Here is a 25,758-nt window from a genome sequence, read left to right as displayed (position 1 = left end):
AATTGTAAAATAATTTATTGTTTACCCGGATGTTTTGTCCAGCTTGTTTCTAATGATGGGGTGAATGCCTGCGCCAAGCGGCACAAAAAGAGGATCTGGCCATCTGCCCCTTGCAGTGACCCCACCTCTGACCTCCAACCTCCACAAATCCTGTCCAGCACTGCTGGGGTGGCCTAACGTTCTCCTGCTGGCTCTCTGCAAACTGCCAATCAATCACTCAGAGCCTCCTAAAACTGGGAGGGTACTCTTCCTTCCTACAGATACGAAATGCCCCCGCTAACATGCTCTTTCTCTTAAACCCTGTCCACTGCCATTCCATACTGGCACAGTAGAACAACGCTTTGCATAATGCTTTTCTTCATTTAGTCACTGTGTAGATGGGAGATGTTGGTTTGCTTTACTGTGAAGATGATGGTGCTGAGTTGCAAAAAAAATCTGTTGCTATTGATCATGAACAAAGTGGGGATTCACAATAAATCAAATCTCTAACACAAAACATAATGATGGGTATTCCATTATTAGTAATGACCATTTAAACCTCCTCTAAGGTTTTGCAGCATGCAGACTTTGCACCCTTATCCTAAGAAACAGAAACAGGTTTGACAGCAACAAAAAAGATCAGTGAGTGACCACTGAAAACACATTCACCAATGTCCGAACTAAACTATAGAATTATTCCGTGCCCTGCCTCCCAGCTGGCCGATCTCTTTGTTTTCGAGAGGCCTGCTGAAGCCAGAAGCTCAGTAAACAGCAGGTCAGTGGACAGGTCAAGCCCGGACAAAGGTTCCCTTAGAAACTTCAGGGGCCAGCTCTGTCCCCCTTCCCCCTGGTCCCTCCACAGTACAGGGGTGCTCTATCAACCCAAATCTCCCCATCCCACCCCACCCGAGGACATGCTCTTTAACAAATGGTAATCCAATATTCAGAGCAGTTACATGCTCTCTTCTAATTACTATAGCTTGAAGGATCACACTGCAGGCACAAATTCTACCTCACTACTATGTAGGTAAAAAAAAGACTTGTAATGAGGTGGAAAGAATGTGTTCTATACGTGCTGTATGGAGAGGTTTTGTTATGGACATGTTCAACACAGCCACTGAGCATGCCCAATGAGCATGAATAATCCACTAATAATAAAAAGCAAAGAATATCTTCACAGTAAAGCAAACCATAAAAGCAAATGTTTATAGTGCGCAGAGTCAGTATACCTGTGCGTTCAGATACATCCCTTTGTGGTCAGGAGTTTACTATGTTGTTCTCTGAGCTGTAATTCAGAAACATTCCTACGTTTTTTTTTTTGAGGGGCAGAGGAGCTCAGAGTTTAGCCAGGGCGTCTGTCGACAGGTCAATGGCTGCTGCTGAGCTCTGCTCTGAGGTCTCCTCTGCAGCACTAATTTCCTCCAGGCCTCTCGGTTCCTAGCAGTAGACAAACACAGTAAGTGGTCAAGCAGGGGACATAACTGGAGCTTTCTATCTACTTCAAGGCCCTGCCTACATGTGTGGCTTCTCCTCGCTCCTGATTGGAACAAGGTGGATGAGCACTAAGGCCAGATCCAGAGTGGCTGGTCGGGGGATCTGCTCTGGCAGCTTTGGCAAAAGCGATCTGCAAAGCAATTGAGTGGAAACACTGGCCCTACTCCTGCAGATGACCTGGGCCAGGCCTGCAGCTTCACTACGCATGACTAGGTAGAGACTGGAGTTGGTCCTGGTCAGGTCATGTGGTCAGGAAACCCTCTGGGCCCTACTCATAATCAGTGAAAGTATAGAGGAGTATTGATTCCTCCCACCCTTATGAGTCATAAGTGACAGAACAAATAACATTACTGTAAGTGTTAAACAGTAGGACTGAAGGATGATTTCTTTGGACAGCATTACAAGAGAGAGGAAGAAGCGAACAGCTATTTATGACTTCAACAAAAATCTTTGGCCTCATCCCAAGGTCCAAATATTGACAGTTCTGTACTGAACCCAATAGAACATTTAACCACTTTAGCATTCAACATCATCAGACCTGTCAGAGAGAGTCAACACAACTAAAGCTGTTAAGCATTTGGTTTTGATTTCAACCAATTTCTAGAAACATTTTTTCAGTGATAATTACTATGATCTAACAAATGTTTGACATGGTGATATTGATTTGTGCAATTCATTGAAATGAGGGACAGCAGATCTGTGTTGTGGGCTGTGGACAGAGCTGGGCAGGGAAGGGTTCAGTACGGGAGGGTGAGTGGGTGGGGAGGAACGCTCCTTTCCTGACTTCATATGCAAATGACACATGAATGGCCTAATGCTTGGATTGAGAGGAAACAGTTTAGCAAGCAAGCAGTAAATATTAAACTGTTGAGGTTTCATGTAAATGGACACTGCCTTGGCTTGCAGCTCACATTTTATGAAAGGTCAAAAGGTGGCAAAGAACTGAGAATCCCAGAAAATACCAGAAACTATCCATTAAGATAAGTGGAACACCCAGGTCTCTCTCTTTCTTTCAAGAGGGACTGAGTCACGTAGTGCTTGGGTCTTTGTCTGTACATTGGAATGCGTCACACATCGGAATGAGTTCTAGGTATTCCACACTATGTAACAAGAATAGCTCCTAACCTTAACTCTGAGTGGAAACAAAAGGAGCTTGTTGACCAATCGATCCTTTGCTTTGTTTCCTTGTGTTGCTTTAAAGGAGGCTATTTAATGAGTTTCAAATTGAATGCCTCCAATGGAACAGAACCCAAGAAACTCTTGAGTGATGAGTTCCTTCATAATGTGCAAAGACCCCACACCACCTTTGTCTTTTCCCCCTTTAATAAATAATAAGGGTTCCTGAAAAAGAATGCTCAGCCTGGCAACTGAGGGGAAGAATGCAATGCTGAAAAGCCCCACAAATCAATTATTGGCCGGGCGAGCTGGGCTGGGCTGGGCTGGGAAGCAGGCTACTGGAGGTAAGAACAGCCCAATGGTCATTGGCCCGGGCCAAACAAAGCACATATCCCATGAGCACTGTGACCTCTCAGTCCTCTGGCCAGTGGGGGAGTGGGGTTAAGAGAGGGACACTTGGCCCCTCCTCCCATCTCTTATCTGGTGTCAAAGTTCTTCAATCATTCAACATCAGCCCTTCACCCACCAGAGACAGTGCTTTCATTGTGTCTAATCTCTTCATCAGAGTGCTGGTTTTAAACAGTTAATTTTCAAATCAGTACAGTCTTCTACTTAATTAAGGGGAAAGGGGAAAGGGGGATACCTAGTCAGTTGTACAACAGAATGCATTCAACTGAAATGTGTCTTCCGCATTTAACCCAACACCTCTGAATCAATTATTGTGTCATGCTTTGTTTCTCTAAAATGAAAACAAGTCACCACAAAATAAGGTTTTGTGCTCAAAATCCAATAGGAGATGATGCCAATGGAATAAATCTTGAAAACATAACAAATTTTTGGGGTAGACATACCTGTAGATTGAGTGGGCACTGATAGGGGACTGTTGAAGTAATTGATAAATGAGAAGGAATGTCTAGCATTATTGCAGGGAGGATTTAAATTGTGAGTACTCTAAGTACCTAACATCTATTGGGTAATCTAAAGAAACCTTGGACCTCTGGAACTTCAGTCCAAGGAAACCATGGAAACCATTCCAGATGCTGATGAGGGAGAAAAGAAGCCAGGCTCAGAGACTTATTTCTCTTAAATAGTTATTTCAAACATTCACTTCAATCCATTACTGTGCCTTTAGGTCTGCTTTTCCTTTATTGTGGTCCTAATGCTGCAGAGCCTTTGCAGGTCTAATACATTCCTTAGCAACCAAAATAAACACTGGGGCTGTGGTCACACACGGAGAGAGCTGGTGGGGTCAAACAACCATTTTGTTGGAGTCACAAAGTCTGCTGTGGAATAGTCATTTGGGTGCTTTATTGTGGACAACAATATGAAGTTAGTAAACTGTTCAGCATTAGGAATCCTTACAACCATGTACTCCGTTTTTTTAAACTTGTACAGATGTTGGTCAAGCTGGTTTGACCAGCATGTTATAGCTGGTTATGCTGGTTGGCCAGCATGGTCTAGCTGGCTATGCTGGTTGGCCAGCATGGTCTAGCAAGTTTTGCTGGTGATCAGCCTTCGAGGTATTTTGGACACTAGTGACCAGCCTTCACTGTGTTTTGGACTTATAACAGCTTATGTTGGTGTAGTATATTGGTGACCAAGCTGGTTTTAGCTGGTCAAGCTGGTCTGACCACGCTCATCATTATCATATTTCCCAGCATGCGCTATTGCAGTTGATTTTTAGAATTGTTTGTTGTGTTTTTTGCATGTACATTGATTGATTAATTAATCTTATGCTACACAAAGGTAAATAACATACATTTTTCAAAACTAATCCAATCTGTTAGTTGGATTTATTGCACCCATTACTGAAATGGTTGTTCCAGTTTATTATTGGAGTAGTCTCATTTCTTCTTCTTCTTCCTAACCTTGGCAGTCATTCTGAATGCATATTGTGGGGGGAAAAAACGTCCAATTGTTGGATACCCCCACTCTGGCTGGATTCTGTTAGGAATGAAACATCACTTTGCAAGCCAGCATGATGTGACTTGATGCTGGTTCTGCTGGTGACCAGCTTATGCAGGTCACCAGCAAAAACATAGTGAAGGCTGGTCACCACAAAAACACAGCGAAGGCACCACGAAAACACAACAAAACGAGCACCTGTGCTGAACCAACCTATGCTGGTCTATGCTATTTTTTTTCATCAGGGATGTGTGTGTGATTCGTTATATATTTTATGCCTCCTATCTATTCTCTCTTATGACATCAATGAGCGAGATATATTCTCTACACTGGTTTTGTAACCTCGAAAAAACCCAACTGGGAGCTAATTCTCGAATCAACTAAAAACATCCCAGCACACTCACAGTAAGACCTTGCATCGGAACCGATGGATAAGGATATGGGTAAAGACATGGATATGGTTTTACAATGTCTGTGTATTGCCCTGTGAACCTCTGGAAACATGGTTTAGGATGCCTGGAGGGATCATACACATGAGACTGTCTCTACGGAGAACCCCATCAATCTGAGGAGGCCTATTGACAGCACTCACGTGGTTAGCTACTAAGTCACATGGCCGTTCATCAAGACACAATCCCCTCTCATCGTTTCCCTCAGGGCAACTGACATTTAACGTTTCTCAAACCATCCATTTCCTGCCTGTAATGGTCGACTTAAATCATTATCTCTGACTCAACACTGTAACATTTACTTGTTCAGAAAAATACCAGGTAAAAAAAGGAAGCCCGGCTTCGAAGTGGGAGCATCTGCTCCGAGGACAAAGGGATTTTCAAAGAGTAGAACCAGATCTGAAAACAGAACTAGCCTAAGATGATGTTAGGTATGGTTTTCCCACATTTATAACATAAAACCTTTTTAAAATCTTCAAAAAAAATCATTCTAAAATCTTTATAACGTAAAAGCCTTTCTGAAAATTTTCGAAAGCCAAGTTAATATCAAATCAAATCATATTTATTTATATAGCCCTTCTTACATCAGCTGATATCTCAAAGTGCTGTACAGAAACCCAGCCTAAAACCCCAAACAGCAAGCAATGCAGGTGTAGAAGATCTGTTAATAAACAGATCACCGACCATTTAGAATACCACCGTACCTTCTCCAATATGCAATCTGGTTTCCAAGCTGGTCATGGGTGCACCTCAGCCACGCTCAAGGTCTTAACCGATATCATAACCGCCATCGATAAAAGACAGTACTGTGCAGCCGTCTTCATCGACATGGCCAAGGCTTTCGACTCTGTCAATCACTGCATTCTTATCGGCAGACTTAATAGCCTTGGCTTCTCAAATGACTGCCTCGCCTGGTTCACCAACTACTTCTCAGATAGAGTTCAGTGTGTCAAATCGGAGGGCCTGTTGTCCGGACCTCTGACAGTCTCTATGGGGGAGCCACAGGGTTCAATTCTCGGGCCGACTCTTTTCTCTGTATATATCAATGATGTCGCTCTTGCTGCTGTTGATTCTCTGATTCACCTCTACTCAGATGACACCATTCTGTATACATCTGGCCCTTCTTTGGACACTGTGTTAACAAACCTCCAAACGAGCTTCAATGCCATATAACACTTCTTCCGTGGCCTCCAACTACTTTTAAATGCTAGCAAAACTAAGTTCATGCTCTTCAACCGATTGCTGCCCGCACCCTCCCGCCCGACTAGCATCACTACTCTGGACGGTTCTGACCTAGAATATGTGGACAACTACAAATACCTAGGTGTCTGGTTAGACTGTAAACTCTCCTTCCAGACTCACATTAAGCATCTCCAATCCAAAATTAAATGTAGAATCGGCTTCCTATTTTGCAACAAAGCCTCCTTCACTCATGCCGCCAAACATACCCTCGTAAAACTGACTATCCTACCGATCCTTGACTTCGGCGATGTAATTTACAAAATAGCCCCCAACACTCTACTCAGCAAACTGGATGTAGTCTATCACAGTGTCATTCGTTTTATCACCAAAGCCCCATATACTACCCACCACTGTGACCTGTATGCTCTCGTTGGCTGGCCATCACTACATATCCGTCGCCAAACCCACTGGCTCCAGGTCATCTATAAGTCTTTGCTAGGGTAAGCCCCGCCTTATCTCAGCTCACTGGTCACCATAGCAACACCCACCTGTAGCACGCACTCCAGCAGGTATATTGCACTGGTCATCCCCAAAGCCAACACTTCCTTTGGCCACCTTTCCTTCCAGTTCTCTGCTGCCAATGACTGGAACGAATTGCAAAAATCTCTGAAGCTGGGGTCTTATATCTCCCTCTCTAACTTTAAGCATCAGCTGTCAGAGCAGCTTACCGATCACTGTACCTGTACATAACCAATCTGTAAATAGCACACCTGACTACCTCATCCCCATATTATTACTTACCCTCTTGCTCTTCTGCGCCACAGTATCTCTACTTGCACATCATCATCTGCACATCTATCACTCCATTATTAATGCTAAATTGTAATTATTTTCAACTCTAGGGCCTATTTATTGCCTTACCTCCCTACTCTTCTACATTTGCACACACTGTACATAGATTTTTCCATTTTTCTTTTCTTTTGTGTTATTGACTGTACGTTTGTTTATGTGTAATTCTGTGTTGTTGTTTTTGTCGCACTGCTTTGCTTTATCTTGGCCAGGTCGCAGTTGTAAATGAGAACTTGTTCTCAACTGGCCTACCTGGTTAAATAAAGGTGAAATAAAAAAACAAAAAAAACAATGAACCGAATTTGGTGTTATTTTTTGTTAAATAATGCCACAGTCTTTCTAAAGGCCAGAGTCAGAAAAGACTTGGCAGCATGACTGATAGTGATCTATTAAGGCTGGGCAGAAGGCACAAAAGGTCCCCACATGTTCCACAAACAATCTTCCTGGTGAAGGATGCAAACACATGAAAAGCTCAGAGCCACAGTAACGCTCACTCTGAAATCTTTTCACAGCATTCAATGAGGAGTGTTTTTTCAATGCAAACAGGGGCGTCATAAACGACACCTAGGGCACAGTAACATCAATAAAAAGCGTCTTAAGACCTTAAGACCTAAGGATACAAAACAAATAGTAACTTTCTCAAACTTAAAAAGAGTTGATTGAAAAAGCATAATTGAAGTTAGGATAATCAAATTTGATTTTAAAAAACAAAATCTAAATGTAAAAAGTTTAATCAAACTCTGCAGTGCCATTGTCATAATTACCCTTTCAGCAGTGAATAGGCCCAGCTGTCCTAACCATTGATCTCTGGACAAACAAATGCCCCCAAATAACTCATTTTAGTCAGGGGGCAGTTTGGGGCAAGGTGGACAAAGAAGGCCAGAGTGAAAAGCTTTTCATTAATTCTTCAGAGTAGCAGAGCAGAAAACCATAGTGAGGAGACCACTTGCCTCTGCCTCACTGGCTGGCCATGCAATAAAGTTTGGCCATTTAGACACTCAAGGAAAGGCTGTGGTATGAGTGAACGGCAAATTCAAAATTGTGTGTGTGTGTACTGTATGTGTGTGTGTGTGATTCTCGACAACCCCCACTGCCACCTTTGTTTTCTACCACTGAGCATTTCTCAGGTACGTGCAAATTTTATGAGCTTCCAGATAGACCGTCAAGCAGGTCTAAGTGTCCCTTTAAAACAAGCCTATAAACTCCACTGGCAGCCTTTATCACCTCTTAAGTTCATAATATAAAAGCACAAACCCTCTCAATTAATAAAACTACAAACACATAGCGTCCTGTAAAAATCACGGTAAGGACACAGGCCACTGTAATAGCGGACTGAAACTCGCTGTATAGCATGTGAGAGGGTCAGAGTCGTTTTAGTGGCTTTAAGGCAGTCACTGTTTTCATGTACCTCCTGCAAATCAAGACTCATTAACTCTGTATTTTATTGGTGTAGCATCTACAAGTTTGTGTGGCATCTTCCAAAACAAAAAAAGATTGAGGTTGTATTGCATTCAATTGTCCTGATAGTAATCTCGATTAACCCAGAACAAAAGTCTTGCGTAATTGGTCAGGTGCTCGATTAAGTTTTGGGTCCATACATGTTAAGAGAAGGGATTTAAGAGATGCTAGAACGAGGAGCGGAACCGGAACGAGGAGCTTCACCCTCTCTCTTCGCAAGTTATGGGCCAAATGTCCCCTCCCCTTCCGGAATACGAAAGATGCTTACACTTGCAAAATCGTGATTTGTCCAAATAAGCAGTGGCGAAAAACCCAAACACTGTAACTACTGCTGCTCATTATCCAACAATTCCCATTACTTCCCAACAGATGCGATGGTACCGGTTATGTTTACGTAGATCTGTCCATGAGCGATTACCCTGAGAGTAATTTCAAAAGTGCTTGTAAAGGCCCAAAAATACAAAAATAGTAACTTTTTCTCTTTTCCATATAAATCTAGGCCTATCTGGAAAGCAAACATTTTATCAATGGTGTCTGTTTGTTTTAGAGGTCTTCAGTAGAATTCAGCTTAGGGAACTGAACCAGGACTGACACATTCCTGTCTCTCAACATCTACTTGTCAGTGGATGGTCAGGATCATATCAGACAGGAGATGTGCTCCTAAAGAATAGTTTTCCAACCAGTAGGCTCTTCAGGAACCATGACCTCACAGCGGTAAATCATTTTAACAACTAAATAATTTCACAACAATCCTGCCCAATTTTACATGGATCAGGACTTAACTTTTCCATATACAATTAGAATTAGTAACCATCACAATATTCTTGGACGGGTGCATGTCTTAAATGCCACGTAAAAGCTCAGGTCTCCCTGTGAAAGGGAATGCAAGGGAGGGAAAAAAAGGCTAATTATTTGGTGCAAAAGAAGGAGAGCAAGAAACATGGCCTGGGGGGTGGTGACACCAGGGAACAGGGTCCCTAAAGAGCAGCTCTGGCTAAAGCTGCTCCACTGGCCCTTTAAAAGAATAGGCAGCAGGCTCATATACGTGCTACTGGGAGAGAAAAAAAGCATTCCAAAAGAACAATTCCCAGTGATCATGGAGCAACAACATGAAAGCCCAGTCCAGTGAATAGGGGTCATCTGCTCTTTAGCACTGGTGTAACCGGCATCCTGGACAGCTCCTAACCTTTCAAACCTGCAGCTCCCTCATTTGCACACCAATGGACATATTCTCCTCTACTCAGAGTATCTTTTTGGCTTAAGGCCTCGAACTTTGAAGGCTGTAACCCCCCTTCCCCCAATGCCACCACTGAAGCCTCCAATGCCTTCCTTTCCTCAGCTATTAGGTGGATTAGATAACTGGAATGCCCAAAACGCAGAGAGATTAGAGATTAGACGCACCAGACTACATAGAAAATGATAGCACCCTGCTGGTGATGAGAGAAAGACCACTTTTTCCTCTGTTTCAGAGCTGGGAAATGCCTATTTTATGCCTGTTAAGAGTGTAAAGTCTCCATCTACTCCCCAATGACTATGTCAGCTTGAAACATTTTAGCAGATAACTACAAGCAAGATCTCTCACTCTGTTAAATCATCATTTCAACACAGAGGATTGTTGCTCTACACTCTTAGAAAATAAGGTGCTATCTAGAACCTAAAAGGGTTATTCGGCTGTCCCCATAGGAGAACCCTTTGAAGAATCTTTTTTGTTTCCAGGTAGATCCTTTTGGATTCCATGTATAACTCTTTCCACAGAGGGTTCTACGTGGAACCCAAAAGGTTGGGCACAGCAGAAGAACCCTTTTGGAACCCTTTTTTCTAAGAGTGTAGATGAAACCTTTTGTTCAGTTGTATACCTGCTAAGAAGTTAAGAACTTGTGCTAATAGTGCAGGGCTTGTACTAAGCTCACCTCTAAAGTGGATATCATTACCATGCTTTCAAGATGAAAACACAATTGTGACTCATGACTTCCTTTGTTCATCAAGTAAATGTTATTATGACATGCTATGACATAACATCCTCAGAGTAAGGCTTGGTTAACCTTTCAAAGTATTAAACACATTAAAATAAGTCACACAGATCCTATGCAGTTACATGAAATGGTAATTATATGTAACTACACTGTAACTAAGAGAATCGAAAGAGAATGTGGACGGTTTATGTTACGTATCATAAGTAAGTAAGTGTACAATGTACATCCAATGTAAACTGTTGTCTACTTTTCTACTGTGTTTATGAAGTTCCCCATGACCAGGCACAAACATGACCAATTATGTACATCTTCTGTGGCCCAAAGGTTGGAGGCCCTGCATAACCTCTCCATTTTTCCATGTGATGCTTATACACATCTCCAGTATGATACTTACTTGCAATTGTAAGACAGACTTTCTGGCTCAGGATGGCTCCATACTTGTTCTGAGCGAGGCACTGGTAAAACCCTTCATCTGATTTGTCTCCTCTCCTGCTCTCCACCTCCGGAATAGAAAGGGAGCCGTTGGAGAGAATGTAGACGCGGTCATTCTCTGCAACTTTTACTCCATTTTTAAGCCACCTGATGGCAATAGGCGACTCTCCGTGCGCCTGACAGTCCAATATAACGGCATCCTTCCGCATGACAGTAACATCGTGGGGCTCTTTGATAAAAAATAACTCACTAAAACACAAAACACCTGTGGGGAAGAGAAGAGAACAGAGTCAGTGCCTGGCTGGAGTGGGAGAAGACGCAATGTGATGAAATTAGCGACAATTCTAGGCCAGGACCTACAACTATTCTACTTTGTCCACAGGCATATTGCATTGGTAGGATCTACACTTGAAAGCATGTTAACATCATAGTGCATACAGGCAAGGGCTTGGAGCGCATCCAACAGCAAGCAGGTCTCGGTGTACTGAGGTACAGCACTCCTATTTCATTTCTTGCTGCTCCAATTGAATCCTATTCCTCATGTCTCATAAAGCTGTGAAGTCACTGATTTCATGGCTCCATTCAGTCACAAATGTTTTATTGCACTCCCCAGCATTAAATTCATAAGTAGCTCCCCTTTCAATGATAAGACTGCCAGCTGTAATAAAGTAACAATCCAGGCAGGAAGCAAAAGCCTTTATAATTTTCCAAATCAAATGTGATGGCTTCAACCATCTAACGTCCTAATGGAAATGTTAATTGCTCTGTTGGCTACTAATAGTTTAATGTTAAACAATTCCTAATTTATTGTGAACCGTTCTGAGATAACTATGGGATTCACACTACCTTTACACAATATTTTTACATGCCTTTTGTATGCAAATAGCTTACAACCATTTAATTTAACACTTTAGACTGCAAACCTTGTAGCCTACCTTTGGTTTATCAGAATTCACTAGTGCTAAATAAACCCAGGCAACATGTTTTGAGGCATGTTCAACAGTATAAGACTTCACATAACACTTTATAACACTTGAATACTTTCTATAACACATATTCTCTAATAAACAAACACTATACTTGATTTGACCAAGTTCCATCTGAGCTGTGGGACCCCATCCCATGTCTCTATGGTACAACACCGGAGATTAGGTAAATGAATAGATGAAAGCATGTCCTATTTAAATGATAGGCCAGTATAACCTACTATATATATTTCAGAAATACCACATGCACTTTGATAATCAAATTGGCCTACACATTTGCTTAAGGGGGAAAATACAAGCTGTCAAAAAGGTTTGATGTAGGCTACTAGAAGAAGAAAAAATCCAACACCATTCACTAATTAAATTGTTGGATATCAATTTCAATATATATGTATACATTTTAAACATTGAGCTGATCACCATGTTCGGAGCAGCTACTTCCCACAGCAATTTAGACAACATTATATTAATTGCCTATTTTAATTGACTGTATCAAACGTCAAAGTGGATTATTTATGGAGAGAAAATCAGTAGCCAGTTTTTCTATTGATATAATAATTCATTTGTATGTACTGAATGAACATAACATGAGTTAGGAATAGCTAACCTAAATGTTTTTTTGCGTTTATCAATATCTCAAACCAGGGCTGGTAATATTGCACAATCCACGTGTATCTAATTGCTGTGTTGTGCTGCACGTATACAATTTTATGCAGAAACCCGGGTTATCGTGTAACTCGAGACACAAGCAAAAACCAAGCATAAACGTGTATAGGGTCTGTGTTTATCTAAATGTATAGCCTACATAGGGCAATAGTCGAAGCAGTCAGTGGTCAGCGTGGCCATTTCATTGCCCCCTAAACTCCGGGCAGTGGCAGTGCGTCCATTCATCTATAGAAATCGCAACTAAGGCTAAACTCTTCAATGTTGAATATTCGTTAGTACAGAACTAACTTCAACTAACTTCTTCTTTATCAGTGTAAATAGCAACCCCTATTAGGATAGGAGTAACGTTATGAGAATGGACACACTTCCAATGTCCAGTTCGGCATTTTACCACCACTAAATCCGTCACTATAATTTCAATTTGACATAAACTCAAACACAATATTAACTGTCTTACCTGAGATTGGAAGAAAAAACGCAAAAAACAGGAAGCGCTGATATAATTTCCTTTTAAAAGACTCCATTTATTCAAATTGTTCTCGCATACTAACTCTCTCAGCCACTACCTCCAGTCGAACTACGTGCTAATCCAAGAGGAAAGTGACTGCGCTCCTGATCGCAGCAGGGAATACTTTTTCCTCGGAGCAGATGGACATCACCCCACCCAGTGCTGCGTTCTACGGTTGAGTAATTCATGGGGGAGATGCACAGGCCAACATCTTGATCACTTATTTTTTTTAATGAGTGCCATAGCAGGTATACTTTGATCAGGTGTTACTGTAAAGTTAATACACGAAAGTTAATGCATACAACACATCTGTGTGATTAATGCATATGGTTTGTTAATTTCCCTTATGCCTTTTGAAAACATGGAGCAGACCTTTACTTTGATGACTCATCAGGATCAATGATAATTCAATGATAACTAAGAGGCTTGGGAATTAGAATGATAATTCACCTGGACATAGACATACCTAAATAAACAAGGCTATAGAGTTTCAACCATGGAACATGATTGAGTATCATTGAGAGAATATGATCCACATGCCCTCATAGATCTGGGGAGCATTATGCTGAATGATGACTGGAGGAAACCCACCATGAAACCCACAGTTGTTAATGTGCAAGGTGTGACTATGGTCTATTGCTTATTCAGAATTTAATTCCTGGTAAGCAAGCATCAGTTCCTCAGTAAAGGTGTGTTTGTGTGGAAATGGCTTTGGAGTTGTAGTTAATGTGGATAGTTTGGATATGCAATAAATAATTTATCATGCTGTCTGTAAAAAGAACCAGGGCAATGTGTTATATTCTGGGTCTAATGTTTATGTGTGTGTGCGTGTGTTTATTCATATTAGGTTATCCCAACAATTTTCTGTTCAAAAGTCCATTCAGATTTACTCAGGTATTCAGGTTCAGATTTACTCAGGTATTGTAACGTCCGGGGTGTAGTGGAGGAAGAAGTCAGGCGCAGCAAGCAGCGAGTTCAGGGTAGCGATACTTTTATTACACCACACCGGTGAAAATGACGCCAACTCAAACAAATGCCCCAAACAGGGGGAACTAAACAGTTCAGCAAAAAACACCATACACAAACAACCGTGACTTACAGTCGAGTACAAACGTATACTGAAAATAATCCCGCACAAAATAAAGCCCAACCAATTAACCTAACTAAACACAGGTGCAACTAATAAACAGACAAGGGGGGGAAAAAAAGATCAGTGGCAGCTAATAGGCCGGTGACGATGACCGCCGAGTGCCACCCGAACAGGAAGGGGAGCCACCTTCGGTGGGAATTGTGACAGTACCCCCCCCCCCCCCCCCCCGACGCGCGGCTCCCGCAGTGCGCCGACACCGGCCTCGAGGGCGACCCGGAGGGCGAGGCGCAGGGTGATCCGGATGGAGGCGATGGAAATCCCTCAACATTGACGGATCCAAGATGTCCCCCAGCGCCTCTTCTCTGGACCGTACCCCTCCCAGTCCACGAGGTACTGCAGGCCCCTCACCCGGCGTCTCGAGTCCAGAATGGCCCGTATCGTGTACACCGGGGACCCCTCGATGTCCAGAGGGGGAGGAGGGACCTCCGGCACCTCACCGTCCTGCAGGGGACCAGCTACCACCGGCCTGAGGAGAGACACATGAAATGAGGGGTTAATACGATAATAGGAAGGGAGTTGTAATCGATAACACACCTCGTTTATCCTCCTCAGGACTTTGAAGGGCCCCACACACTGCGGCCCCAGCTTCCGGCAGGGCAAGCGGAGGGGTAGGTTTCGGGTCGAGAGCCAGACCCTGTCCCCCGGTACAAACACAGGGCCTCACTGCGGTGGCGGCCAGCACTCCTCTTCTGCCGTCCACTGGCTTGTTTGAGGGATTCCTGGACGGCCCTCCAGGTCTCCTTGGAGCGCTGCACCCACTCCTCCACCGCAGGAGCCTCGGTCTGACTCGGATGCCAAGGTGCCAGGACCGGCTGGTAGCCCAACACACACTGGAACAGAGATAGGTTTGTCGAGGAGTGACAGAGTGAGTTTTGGGCCAACTCCGCCCATGGGACGTACCTAGACCACTCCCTGGGCCGGTCCTGGCAATACGACCGCAGAAACCTACCCACCTCCTGGTTCACTCTCTCCACCTGCCCATTACTCTCGGGGTGATAACCGGAGGTCAGGCTGACCGAGACCCCCAGACGCTCCATGAACGCCCTCCATACCCTGGACGTGAACTGGGGACCCCGATCAGAGACGATGTCCTCCGGCACCCCGTAGTGCCGGAAGACGTGGGTGAATAACGCCTCCGAAGTCTGTAGGGCTGTAGGGAGACCGTGCAACGGGAGGAGATGGCAAGACTTAAAAAACCGGTCCACAACCACAAAAACCGTGGTGTTCCCCTGAGACGGGGGGAGATCGGTCAGGAAATCCACTGATAAGTGAGACCATGGCCGTTGTGGAACGGGGAGTGGTTGTAACTTCCCTCTAGGAAGGTGCCTAGGAGCCTTACTCTGGGCGCACACCAAACAGGAAGAGACATAAACCCTAACGTCCCTAGCCAAGGTGGGCCACCAATACTTCCCCCAGAGGCCCCGCACTGTCCTCGCCACCCCAGGATGACTCGAGGAGGGTAAGGTGTGAGCCCACCGAATCAGTTGGTCCCAAACACCAAGCGGCACGTACTTACGCCCAGCCGGACACTGAGGAGGCGCAGGCTCCGCCCGTAACGCCCGCTCGATTTCCGAGTCCACCTCCCATACTGGTGCCATCAGCCTCGAGGCTGGAAGGATGGGAGTAGGCTCGGTGGACCGATCCTCCGTGTCATAAAGACGGGACAGTGCGTCGGCCTTTACATTCAGGGAGCCTGGTCTATAAGACAAAGTAAACCTAAATCGGGTGAAAAACATGGCCCACCTTGCCTGACGTGGATTCAGTCTCCTAGCTGCCCGAATATACCCAGATTCTGGTGGTCGGTCCAGATGAGAAAAGGGTGCCTAGCCCCCTCAAGCCAGTGTCTCCACACCCTCAGGGCCCTGACCACCGCTAACAACTCCCGGTCCCCCACATCATAGTTACGCTCCGCCGGACTGAGCTTCCTCAAAAAGAAAGCGCAGGGGCGGAGTTTTGGTGGCGTACCCGAGCGCTGTGATAGCACGGCACCCACCCCAGCCTCGGACGCGTCCACCTCCACTATGAATGCTAGAGAGGGGTCCGGGTGCGCCAACACTAGTGCATCCGTGAACAGCGCCTTCAACCTATTGAAGGCTCTGTCCGCCTCTGCCGACCACCGCAAACGCACCGCCCCCCCCCCTCAGCAGTGAAGTAATGGGAGCCGCTACCTGGCCAAAACCTCAGATAAACCTCCGGTAATAATTGGCAAAACCCAAAAACCGCTGCACCTCCTTCACCGTGGTAGGAGTCGGCCAATTACGCACAGCCTTAATGCGGTCACATTCCATCACCACCCCTGAGGTGGAAATGTGATAACCCAGGAAGGAGACGGCTCGTTTGGAGAACACACACTTCTCAGCCTTGACGTATAGGTCATGCTTCAGCAGTCTACCAAGCACCTTGCGTACCAGAGACACATGCGCGGCGCGGGTGGCAGAATAGATCAGAATATAATCAATATAAACGACCACGCCCTGGCCATGCAGGTCCCTGAGAATCTCGTCTACAAAAGATTGAAAGACGGCTGGAGCATTCTTTAACCCATACGGCATGACGAGGTACTCATAGTGGCCCGATGTGGTACTAAATGCGGTTTTCCACTCGTCTCCCTCCCGAATACGCACCAGACTATACGCGCTCCTGAGATCCAATTTTGTGAAAAACTGTGCTCCGTGAAATGATTCCACCGCCGTAGCGATGAGAGGTAGTGGGTAACTAAACCCCACTGTGATGGCATTTAGACCTCTATAATCAATGCATGGACGCAGATCTCCCTCCTTTTTCTTCACAAAAAAGAAACTCGAGGAGACGGGTGAGATGGAGGGCCGAATGTACCCCTGTCCCAGAGATTCCGTGACATATGTTTCCATAGCCAAGGTCTCCTCCTGGGACAATGGGTACACGTGACTCTTGGGAAGCGCAGCGTTTACCTGGAGATTTATCGCACAATCCCCCCCCCGGACGATGAGGTGGTAATTTAGTCGCTCTCTTCTTACTGAAAGCGATTGCCAAATCGGCATATTCGGGGGGGGTGCGCACCGTGGAACCCTGGTCTGGACTCTCCACCGACGTGGCACCGATGGAAACTCCCAGACACTTTCCAGAACACTCCTCTGACCACCCCTGGAGAACCCCCTGTCTCCACGAAATCTTAGGATTGTGACTAGCCAGCCAGGGAATCCCCAGCACAACTGGAAACACAAGCGAATCGATAAAGAAGAGACTAATTCGCTCCCTATGATTCCCCTGCGTCACCATGTCCAGTGGAACTGTGGCCTCCCTGACCAACCCTGACCCTAATGGCCGGCTGTCTAGGGAGTGCACGGGGAAGGGAGAATCTATCGGCACGAGCGGAACACCCAGCTTGATGGCGAGTCCACGATCCATAAAATTCCCAGCTGCACCTGAATCGACTAGAGCCTTATGCTGGGAAGAGAGGAAAAATTCAAGAAAAAAAATCAAGACAAACATGTGACCAACAGGGGGTTCTGGGTGAGTTTGATGCTGACTCACCTGGGGTGACCAAGAAGCGTTCCGCCTGCCATCTCGACTCCCAGACGGGTCCCCCCTCGGCCGTGTGTCCTCTCCGACCACAGCTGGTGCAGGGGGAGCCCCCTCCTCCGGTACCCCTCGGCATGGCCCCTCCCAACTCCATAGGAATGGGAGCGGGGGCGCTGGGTGGTGGAACGAACAGGACCCTCTCCGAACGCCCGCGGGCAGCCAGCAGATTGTCCAGCCGGATAGACATGTCGATAAGTTCATCCAGGGAGAGCTCCCAGTGGACGTCCTCCCGGAGACTACACCGGTAGTGGTCTATCAGAGCCCTGTCGTTTCACCCAGACCCAGCGGCCAAGGTCCGGAACTCCAAGGCGTAATCCTGGGCGCTCCTCTTCTCCTGCCTAAGGTGGAACAGTCGCTCTCCCGGGTAGTGAATTCCGGGTAGTGCTCCTTCGCCGAGTCTGGGCCATTCCAGACCGCGTTTGCCCACTCCAGAGCACGACCCGTCAGGCAGGAGATGAGGACACTCACCCTCTCCGCTCCCAAGGGAGTGGGCCTCACAGTCGCCAGGTACAGTTCCAGTTGGAGCAAGAACCCCTGACACCTCGCCTCCGCTCCATCATATTCCCTCGGGAGCGCAAGACGGAGAGCGCTGGAGCCGGAGGATGGGGAGAGAGGAGAAGAGGGGTCCAGAGCTGGGGAAACTGAAGGTGGAGAGAGGAGACCACTCCTCTCCCATCGGTCCATTCTCTCCATCATCTGGTCCATCGCGGATCCGATCCGATGGAGAATGCTGGTGTGGTGGAGGACACGTTCCTCCATCGATGGAAGGGGGTTGGCAGCTGCTCCTGCTGACTCCATTCTTGGGTGGTGCGGGATTCTGTAACGTCCGGGGTGTAGTGGAGGAAGAAGTCAGGCGCAGCAAGCAGCGAGTTCAGGGTAGCGATACCTTTATTACACCACACCGGTGAAAATGACGCCAACTCAAACAAATGCCCCAAACAGGGGGAATTAAACAGTTCAGCAAAAAACACCATACACAAACAACCATGACTTACAGTCGAGTACAAACGTATACTGAAAATAATCCCGCACAACCAGCAGGCGGGCCGGCTGGTAATTAAAGCCCAACCAGTTAACCTAACTAAACACAGGTGCAACTAATAAACAGACAAGGGGGGAAAAAAAGGATCAGTGGCAGCTAATAGGCCGGTGACGACAACCGCCGAGCGCCACCCGAACAGGAAGGGGAGCCACCTTCGGTGGGAGTCGTGACAGGTATTCAGGTTATCATGTTGTCTTCCAAGCATGCATTTATTTGTAATGCCCCTCAATGACGAGTCTGTATTCTAACACAAATGAGTTGCAGTTAAGACTGCTAATAGCCACAGTTAGAGAACAAGAGGAAAAGATAGAGGGTGGTGATAATTACCTATCATAAGTGTTTAGGTTGACAGAGCATCATAACACTTCCCAGTTAGTTTCAATAATTCAGTAACTTTCTTAGTGAGATATCCCACAACATAACTCTGAAGTGTCATTAAAATAGCAACCTCCATTGCATAATGCTCAGACACTTACAGACATCTTAAAACTTTTATAAGCTCTTGGCATATTGGCCTTACACACTATCAGTTGCCAATGCCATATACTATTTACACCATGCATTTGTTTTTAATGGCTCTCAAGGACACGGCTGTATTCCAACACCAGTATGATGCGTTTTAAGACAACTCAGGGACACTTGACCAACGGAAAGAAGGTGTTGAAAAATTTGGTCCATATAACATCTTGACCAATGTTCCCACTTTGAAAGTGACGACATGGACATAGAGAACTGGTAAAATAACTCATTGTGTATACTTGCATAATTAAACATAATTGACAAATGAAAATGTTTCGGTCACATAGACCTTTATTACGGCATATGGGTAAAGATAGATACATTTGTGTTTGTTTCAACATGGGCCGGTAAAAGTCACTCCATGTCAAACAGGGCAACTGCACTGCAAATGGTCACTCTGGAGGATAGAAAACTGTTTATGGAAATGAGGCACTCTCTCCACCACTGAGAACTGGGCTCAGCAATTACCAGGAAGCATTGGTAGGAGCAGGACAGCTGCTGCTTAAATGCAGATATTGATCCAGTGTCCATGTTTTATTATGGAGTGAGTTTGACCTTCCTCCCTGCTCTGGACTCTCATTCAGCAGCAGGGCCCGAGGCCCAGCTGTTGTGTCCTTGAGTGTCCCCAGCCCAAAATATAACCAAACCAAAAGCTGATTCTCACAGTCAAGGATCAAGATGTGCACTTCAACAAAGAGAAAATGGATGAAAGCTAAGGTGTAAAAGTGGTGATGCAAAACTATTTTAGGAAATATAACTGAACTCGTGAAATATTTCAAGTTAAAATGCAAGTGCAAGGACTTATGATTCTTCATTGGAAAAAAAAGATCTAATTTAAGATCTGCTAATTTTGAACTCACATTGATTTACAATGTATAGTGCCTTATGACTGTAATAACTCTAAAATCACTTAGCCTAATATTGTTTGTTAGTCTGAACAATCAATTTGGACACACTATGATCCTCTTATGTAATATTACTACAACCATGTGATCCATCACGATAACTGAACATCCAGTAGGCTGCGTAGCGATATACTACAGTACTGTCCTAACAAATCATTGTATTAGAAAGATGTTTGTTTGTGACCCAGGCTAACCTGCACTTACATAAAATGCGAAAGTGAATATGCAGCCTCATTTATGGTGACCCCTCACAGGGGAAGGGGGGGGGGGGGGTCTCTTGAGGATGTTCGATTAGGAATTGGTTTTGGGCACCTGCCAACACGACACTGTTAGGGGGTGGAGTGAAGATAGAACTGCACATGGATGGAGGTCGAGCTCTGGGGCCAGATCAATAGGTTAAAAGGGGGGTGGGGGGTATCCGGCACATCCAAGGCCTTCTGCTATTGGACAAGCCCAGTGTCATCCTGCTTCCATACAGACCCATCCTCACTGACCCCAGCAGCGTCCAAAAGGCTGGCCTGAATTGTGTGTGACCTACCACCTGACCCTTCAGCCTGGGGGGGTTGGTCTTTAGCCAGCACTTTGGGGCTTGGGGGAAAACAGGACAGTTGTGGTTAAGCTGAATCATATGAATGAGCCCTGCCTGCTTTAGAGGGGAAGCTTTCCATTAACTTATTTGGGGATGTGGACATGAAGCTAGGGTTAGAGTTAGGGTTTTGGTTGAGGGTTGATCTGGATAGTGGACATGAAGCTACGGTTAGGGTTGTGGTTGAGGCTAGGGTTGAACTGGGATGTGGACATGAAGCTAGGGTTAGAGTTAGGGTTGTGGTTGAGGGTTGAACTGGGATGTGGACATGAAGCTAGGGTTAGAGTTAGGGTTTTGGTTGAGGGTTGATCTGGATAGCGGACATGAAGCTACGGTTAGGGTTGTGGTTGAGGGTTGATCTGGATAGTGGACATGAAGCTAGGGTTAGAGTTAGGCTTTTGGTTGAGGGTTGAACTGGGATGTGGACATGAAGCTAAGGTTAGAGTTAGGGTTGTGGGTTGAACTGGGATGTGGACATGAAGCTAAGGTTAGAGTTAGGGTTGAGGGTTGACCTGGGATGTGTGCATGAGGTTAGAATCAGTCCAAATTGACTAACAGTACATCACTGATTTGATGCGCTCGAACACAGCCAATATGTAGGCAGTGTTCATTGTGATCAAACAAAACCTCTGTATCCCGGTGATGATGGGAAAAAGCTATTTTTAAAGGTATATAACAAAAAAGTGCTTATTGCACAGTTGACTTAAAGAGCATATGACACATACTGAATAGTAAAGAGCTGCATGTCTTGAGAAATTAACTAGTCTTAAAACAGACAAATTCTGTCATCAAAAAGTGCAGAATAAAAGTAATCCTCTGGCTTGTAGATATCGAACAACTCTACTGTACAAAAATATAAACGCACCATGCAACAATTTTACTGAGTTACAGTTCATATAAGGAAATCTGTCAATTGAAATAAATTCATTAAGCCCTAATCAATGGATTTCACAACTGGGCAGGGGCGCAGCCAATCAGAATGTTTTTCCCCACAAAAGGGCCTTATTAGACATACATACTCCTCAGTTCCATCAACTGTCCAGGTGACTAGTCTCAGATGATCCCGCAGGTGAAGAAGCCGGATGTGGAAGTCCTGGGCTGGCATGGGTTACAAGTGGTGAGGCCGGTTGAACCTACTGCCAAATTCTCTAAAATGGCGTTGGAGGCAGTAGAGAAATGAACATTACATTCTCTGGTAACAACTCTGGTGGACATTCCTACAGTCAGCATGCCAATTGCATGGTCCCTCAAAACTTGAGACATTGGTGGCAATGTGTTGTGATAAAACTGCACATTTTAGAGTGGCCTTTTATTGTCCCCAGCACAATGTAGACCTATGTAATGATCAAGCTGTTTAATCGTCTTCTTGATATGCCACACCTGTCAGGTGGATGGATTATCTTGGCAAAGGAGAAATGGTCATTAACAGGGATGTAAACATATTTGTGCCCAAGATTTGAGAGAAATAAGCTTTTTGTGCATCTGGCTCATTTCTGGGATCTTTTATTTCAGCTTATGGATCATGGGACCAACATTTCACGTTGTGTTTATATTTTTGTTCAGAATAATATGAAAGGAGAAGATTAGGTGGCATTTTCCATTTATTCGTTTTTCTAAATATGTTGCCATTTACTTTGGCATGCAATCAAAACATGTTGTTTTCAACAAGACACAGAAGTTTTATTTCATTAAAGCATTGATAGAAAATCCACTTAGTTGTCAGAATTACGTTTCTGACACAATATATAAATTAAGTATCTCTTAAAATAATGAATGATAGAGTATCGGATGTTAACAATATATCCATTCAACTAAAGGATAAGAGCATGTCAAAGATTGGGATGATCAAATGTTATGATAAAGTACAATGCCTTCATTTGTAATGTAAGTCTTAATTAACAGTGAAATGAAATGTGCTTTTTTCTTCCATGGCAAGTAAAATGTACTCAAGTCAAATGTGCACTTAAAAGCAGAGGATTTTAGTATGAAATCATACTCAACGTATGCATTCTGAAATTGATAGTTTGGCAAAGATCAAGACACTAAGACTTTTATAACTATTTTAACAAAGTGCTTTACCTTATAAAAGCACAAGTATAACATTTTGATTTAAGAGAAATGAAAAATACCATATTTTCCTTCAACAATCTGTAAACATACCAGATAGTGTAAACATGTTTTGTACCATTCATACAATACATTCTTTGATAGAGCACACCACTGCATATGTACAGTCAATTACCTCAAGATAATCAAAGGCAAAAAAAGACATTCGCAGAAATCTTTGAGAATTGATAGTATCAATTTCTTGATATTAATTCAATAGAGTTATTACATAGAGCAATTTGAAAAAAATAAATATACTCCTAAAAATAGAGTATTATACTGCTCTATAACACCCATGAATAGAGCAGGGCTCTCCAACCCTGTTTCTGGAGACCTACTGTCCTGTAGGTTCAGTCCAACCCTAATCTAGCGCTCCTGATTATATTAATTAGTTACAACTGGGGTTGGAGGTGAAAACCTACAGAAGGGTAGTGCTCCAGGAACAGGGTTGAGAACCCTGGAATAGCGGAATAAAAAATTATACATCCATCACTGAATAAAAAAAACAGCAGAGGAAACACATATTTTGCAAGTGTGTGTGCAAGAAAGAGAGCGCAATGGCAACATGGTTTTTCAATGGAGTATAATGTGGAGTCGTCAGTTCTATGATATCCCCAGTATGCTATACAAAGGTGCATTCACTGTCCATTGCTCAGACACATACTCTGTGATTGTAAAAAAAAAACACTAGGAACACCTGCTCTTTCCATTACATAGACTGACCAGGTGAATCCAGCTGAAAGCTATTATCCCTTATTGATGTCACTTGTTAAATCCACTTCAAATCAGTGTAGATGAAGAGGAGGAGACAGGTTAAAGAAGGATTTTGAAGCCTTGATACATGGATTGTGTCTGTGTGCCATTCAGAGGGTTAATGGGCAAAACAAAATATTTATGTGCCTTTGAACGTGGTATTGTTGTAGGTGCCAGGCGCACCGGTTTGTGTCAAGAACTGCAACACTGCTTGGTATTTCACGCTCAAGTTTCCTGTGGTCCACCACTCAAAAGACATCCAGCCAACTTGACACAACTGTGGGAAGCATTGGAGTCATGGGCCAGCATCCCTGTGAAATGCTTTCGACACCAGTGTATATACGGTAATGTATATCGAAGTCCAATGTCAATCTCCTCATGATAGAATGTTTATCATAGATGAACAATAATATCTGTATGATATAATGCATTTGATAAATTGTATATAGATCTGGTATAAGTATACATACATATTTACGAGACACAAAAAAACTATTTGTAAACTTCACAGACCAAGAGTGATTTAAGAAGTGATTTTCACTCATCCATCCCTTCCACTGTGCAGGAGAGAGGAGCACCTAAGACTTTGCTGTCTGTGACTGTTCTCCATCTTCTCAGGCGGTTGGCAGGTCAGGTCTGGACCTGAATATTATGTGTTTTATCAGCATTAAACAGAACTACAGCACAAAACTTGGTGCTAGCCCTCAGTTCACTGGCAGTAACTGCCATTTTAACATCTGTGCCATAGGCCACACACTCCCCTAATCCACTCCATCAAAGCCTTGTGCATTCTCTATGGCGATGTGTAGCTTCTCCCTCAGCTCCTCAAACGACTCATAGGGAGGCAGGTCCAGCCGGTTGAAGCTGAAGACGGTAAAACAAAACCAAATTCAAATGCACATTTGTTGCAGTAATCAGGTAGGACTATTAGCCAAACTGCTGTATTGTTAGGTACTCACCATGTGTGGGCTCTAGGTAGTTTGTCTCGTGTTCCCCACTGCTCAATGGTAAACAGCTGTGGTCCGTTAGACCCTGTGATTTCATAACATAAAACAAGATTAGGAGGAGAGAATCATATACAAACACCTCTGGTTACAACTCAGAATCCATGTTTCAAAGTTCATATCAATCTATGTAATGACAAAATGGTTAAAAACATACCTAGAATATACCCTGTATTATACAAATGAGTCTTAATACAGAGAAGTAGAGAAGAGGACTCACCATAGAGCTCTGCAAAGCCATTCATTGGGACCCGGGAGGTGCCAGTCACGAACTGCAACAGGCGGATACGCTTCTCTGCATCCATCAGCAGAACAGTCTGAGAATGACAAAATATCATTCAAATAGTTGTAATGAATATTGATAATTCACCAAAAAACTAAGGATGCATCGATGTGGAAATTCTGGCCCGATATCAGATATTTACCGATATCCAATGTGTTCTTGGGAGTTTTCGCTTTCAGGAATGGGCTAATAATAGCTAATAGCTCAAACCATTTGGACGCTAAAGCCAAATTCATAGGAAGAGTTTTTCTTCAAGTTGCGCCACCCACTTAAAAAAAAATGCCACAGACCGCTCAGTTTGTCTCCGCAACTAATAACGGATACATTTCAGTCCCCATCATTGTCCTTTGTCTCCACATCAGACAGATGTCGACATAATATTTTTAACCAATTATCGTCCGTTACCGATATGGTCACCAATAAACCGTACATCCCTAACAAAAACACTCTAGAATCCAGAGGCTTCTGCTCCAGTGGTGGAGTATCCTCTTACCTTCCAGAACCACAGGATGACAGGCTGGTTGGGACAGTAGCCATTCTTGTACTTGGTGTTCTCCCTCCAGTCGTTCACATCCACGTCTCCCAGGCCACACATCAGGAGCTAGAGAGAAAAAAAAACAGACAGAACATCACTCAACAATCTGGAAAGACAGGCTCTCAGTCATGCATACATCTCAGAGTGATAGGAATGACACCCACCTCCAGCTCATTCTCGTCAAAGATCTTGATGAGATCCTGGGGTATCAACTCATAGAATCCCTAAGACAAGAGAGAGGAACACGCAATAAGTCAACCGTTTCTTTCAATCTTATCACAACTCAATCAAAACATCTCAATAAAACCTAGTGTTTA

The 25,758-nt window shown here is 44.3% G+C and overlaps 2 protein-coding genes across 4 annotated transcripts in view; both read right to left on the bottom strand.

Annotated features, from left to right (window-relative positions):
* Window positions 1-13,135, bottom strand: part of LOC139576072 (protogenin A-like) — a 41,556-nt gene extending 28,421 nt beyond the window's left edge. The window contains exons 1-2 of the mRNA XM_071401721.1: window positions 12,947-13,135; window positions 10,800-11,102 (exon numbers count right to left, since the gene is read on the bottom strand). Of these exons, the coding sequence (XP_071257822.1) occupies window positions 10,800-11,102; window positions 12,947-13,013 (370 nt within the window). The 5' untranslated portion in view covers window positions 13,014-13,135. The remainder of the gene's footprint in view (window positions 1-10,799; window positions 11,103-12,946) is intronic.
* A 9,208-nt stretch (window positions 13,136-22,343) lies between these two features.
* LOC139576143 (E3 ubiquitin-protein ligase NEDD4-like) overlaps window positions 22,344-25,758 on the bottom strand; it is a 61,077-nt gene continuing 57,662 nt past the window's right edge. For all 3 annotated transcript variants that reach the window (XM_071401876.1, XM_071401874.1, XM_071401875.1), the window contains 5 exons: window positions 25,606-25,665; window positions 25,400-25,507; window positions 24,844-24,940; window positions 24,579-24,651; window positions 22,344-24,483 (listed from right to left, as the gene is read on the bottom strand). In XM_071401876.1, coding sequence (XP_071257977.1) covers window positions 24,381-24,483; window positions 24,579-24,651; window positions 24,844-24,940; window positions 25,400-25,507; window positions 25,606-25,665 — 441 coding nt within the window. In that variant the 3' untranslated portion in view covers window positions 22,344-24,380. The remainder of the gene's footprint in view (window positions 24,484-24,578; window positions 24,652-24,843; window positions 24,941-25,399; window positions 25,508-25,605; window positions 25,666-25,758) is intronic.

Source organism: Salvelinus alpinus, chromosome 5, assembly GCF_045679555.1.
Source record: "Salvelinus alpinus chromosome 5, SLU_Salpinus.1, whole genome shotgun sequence".
NCBI lineage: Eukaryota > Metazoa > Chordata > Actinopteri > Salmoniformes > Salmonidae > Salvelinus > Salvelinus alpinus.
This window is presented reverse-complemented; position numbering and strand designations above follow the sequence as displayed.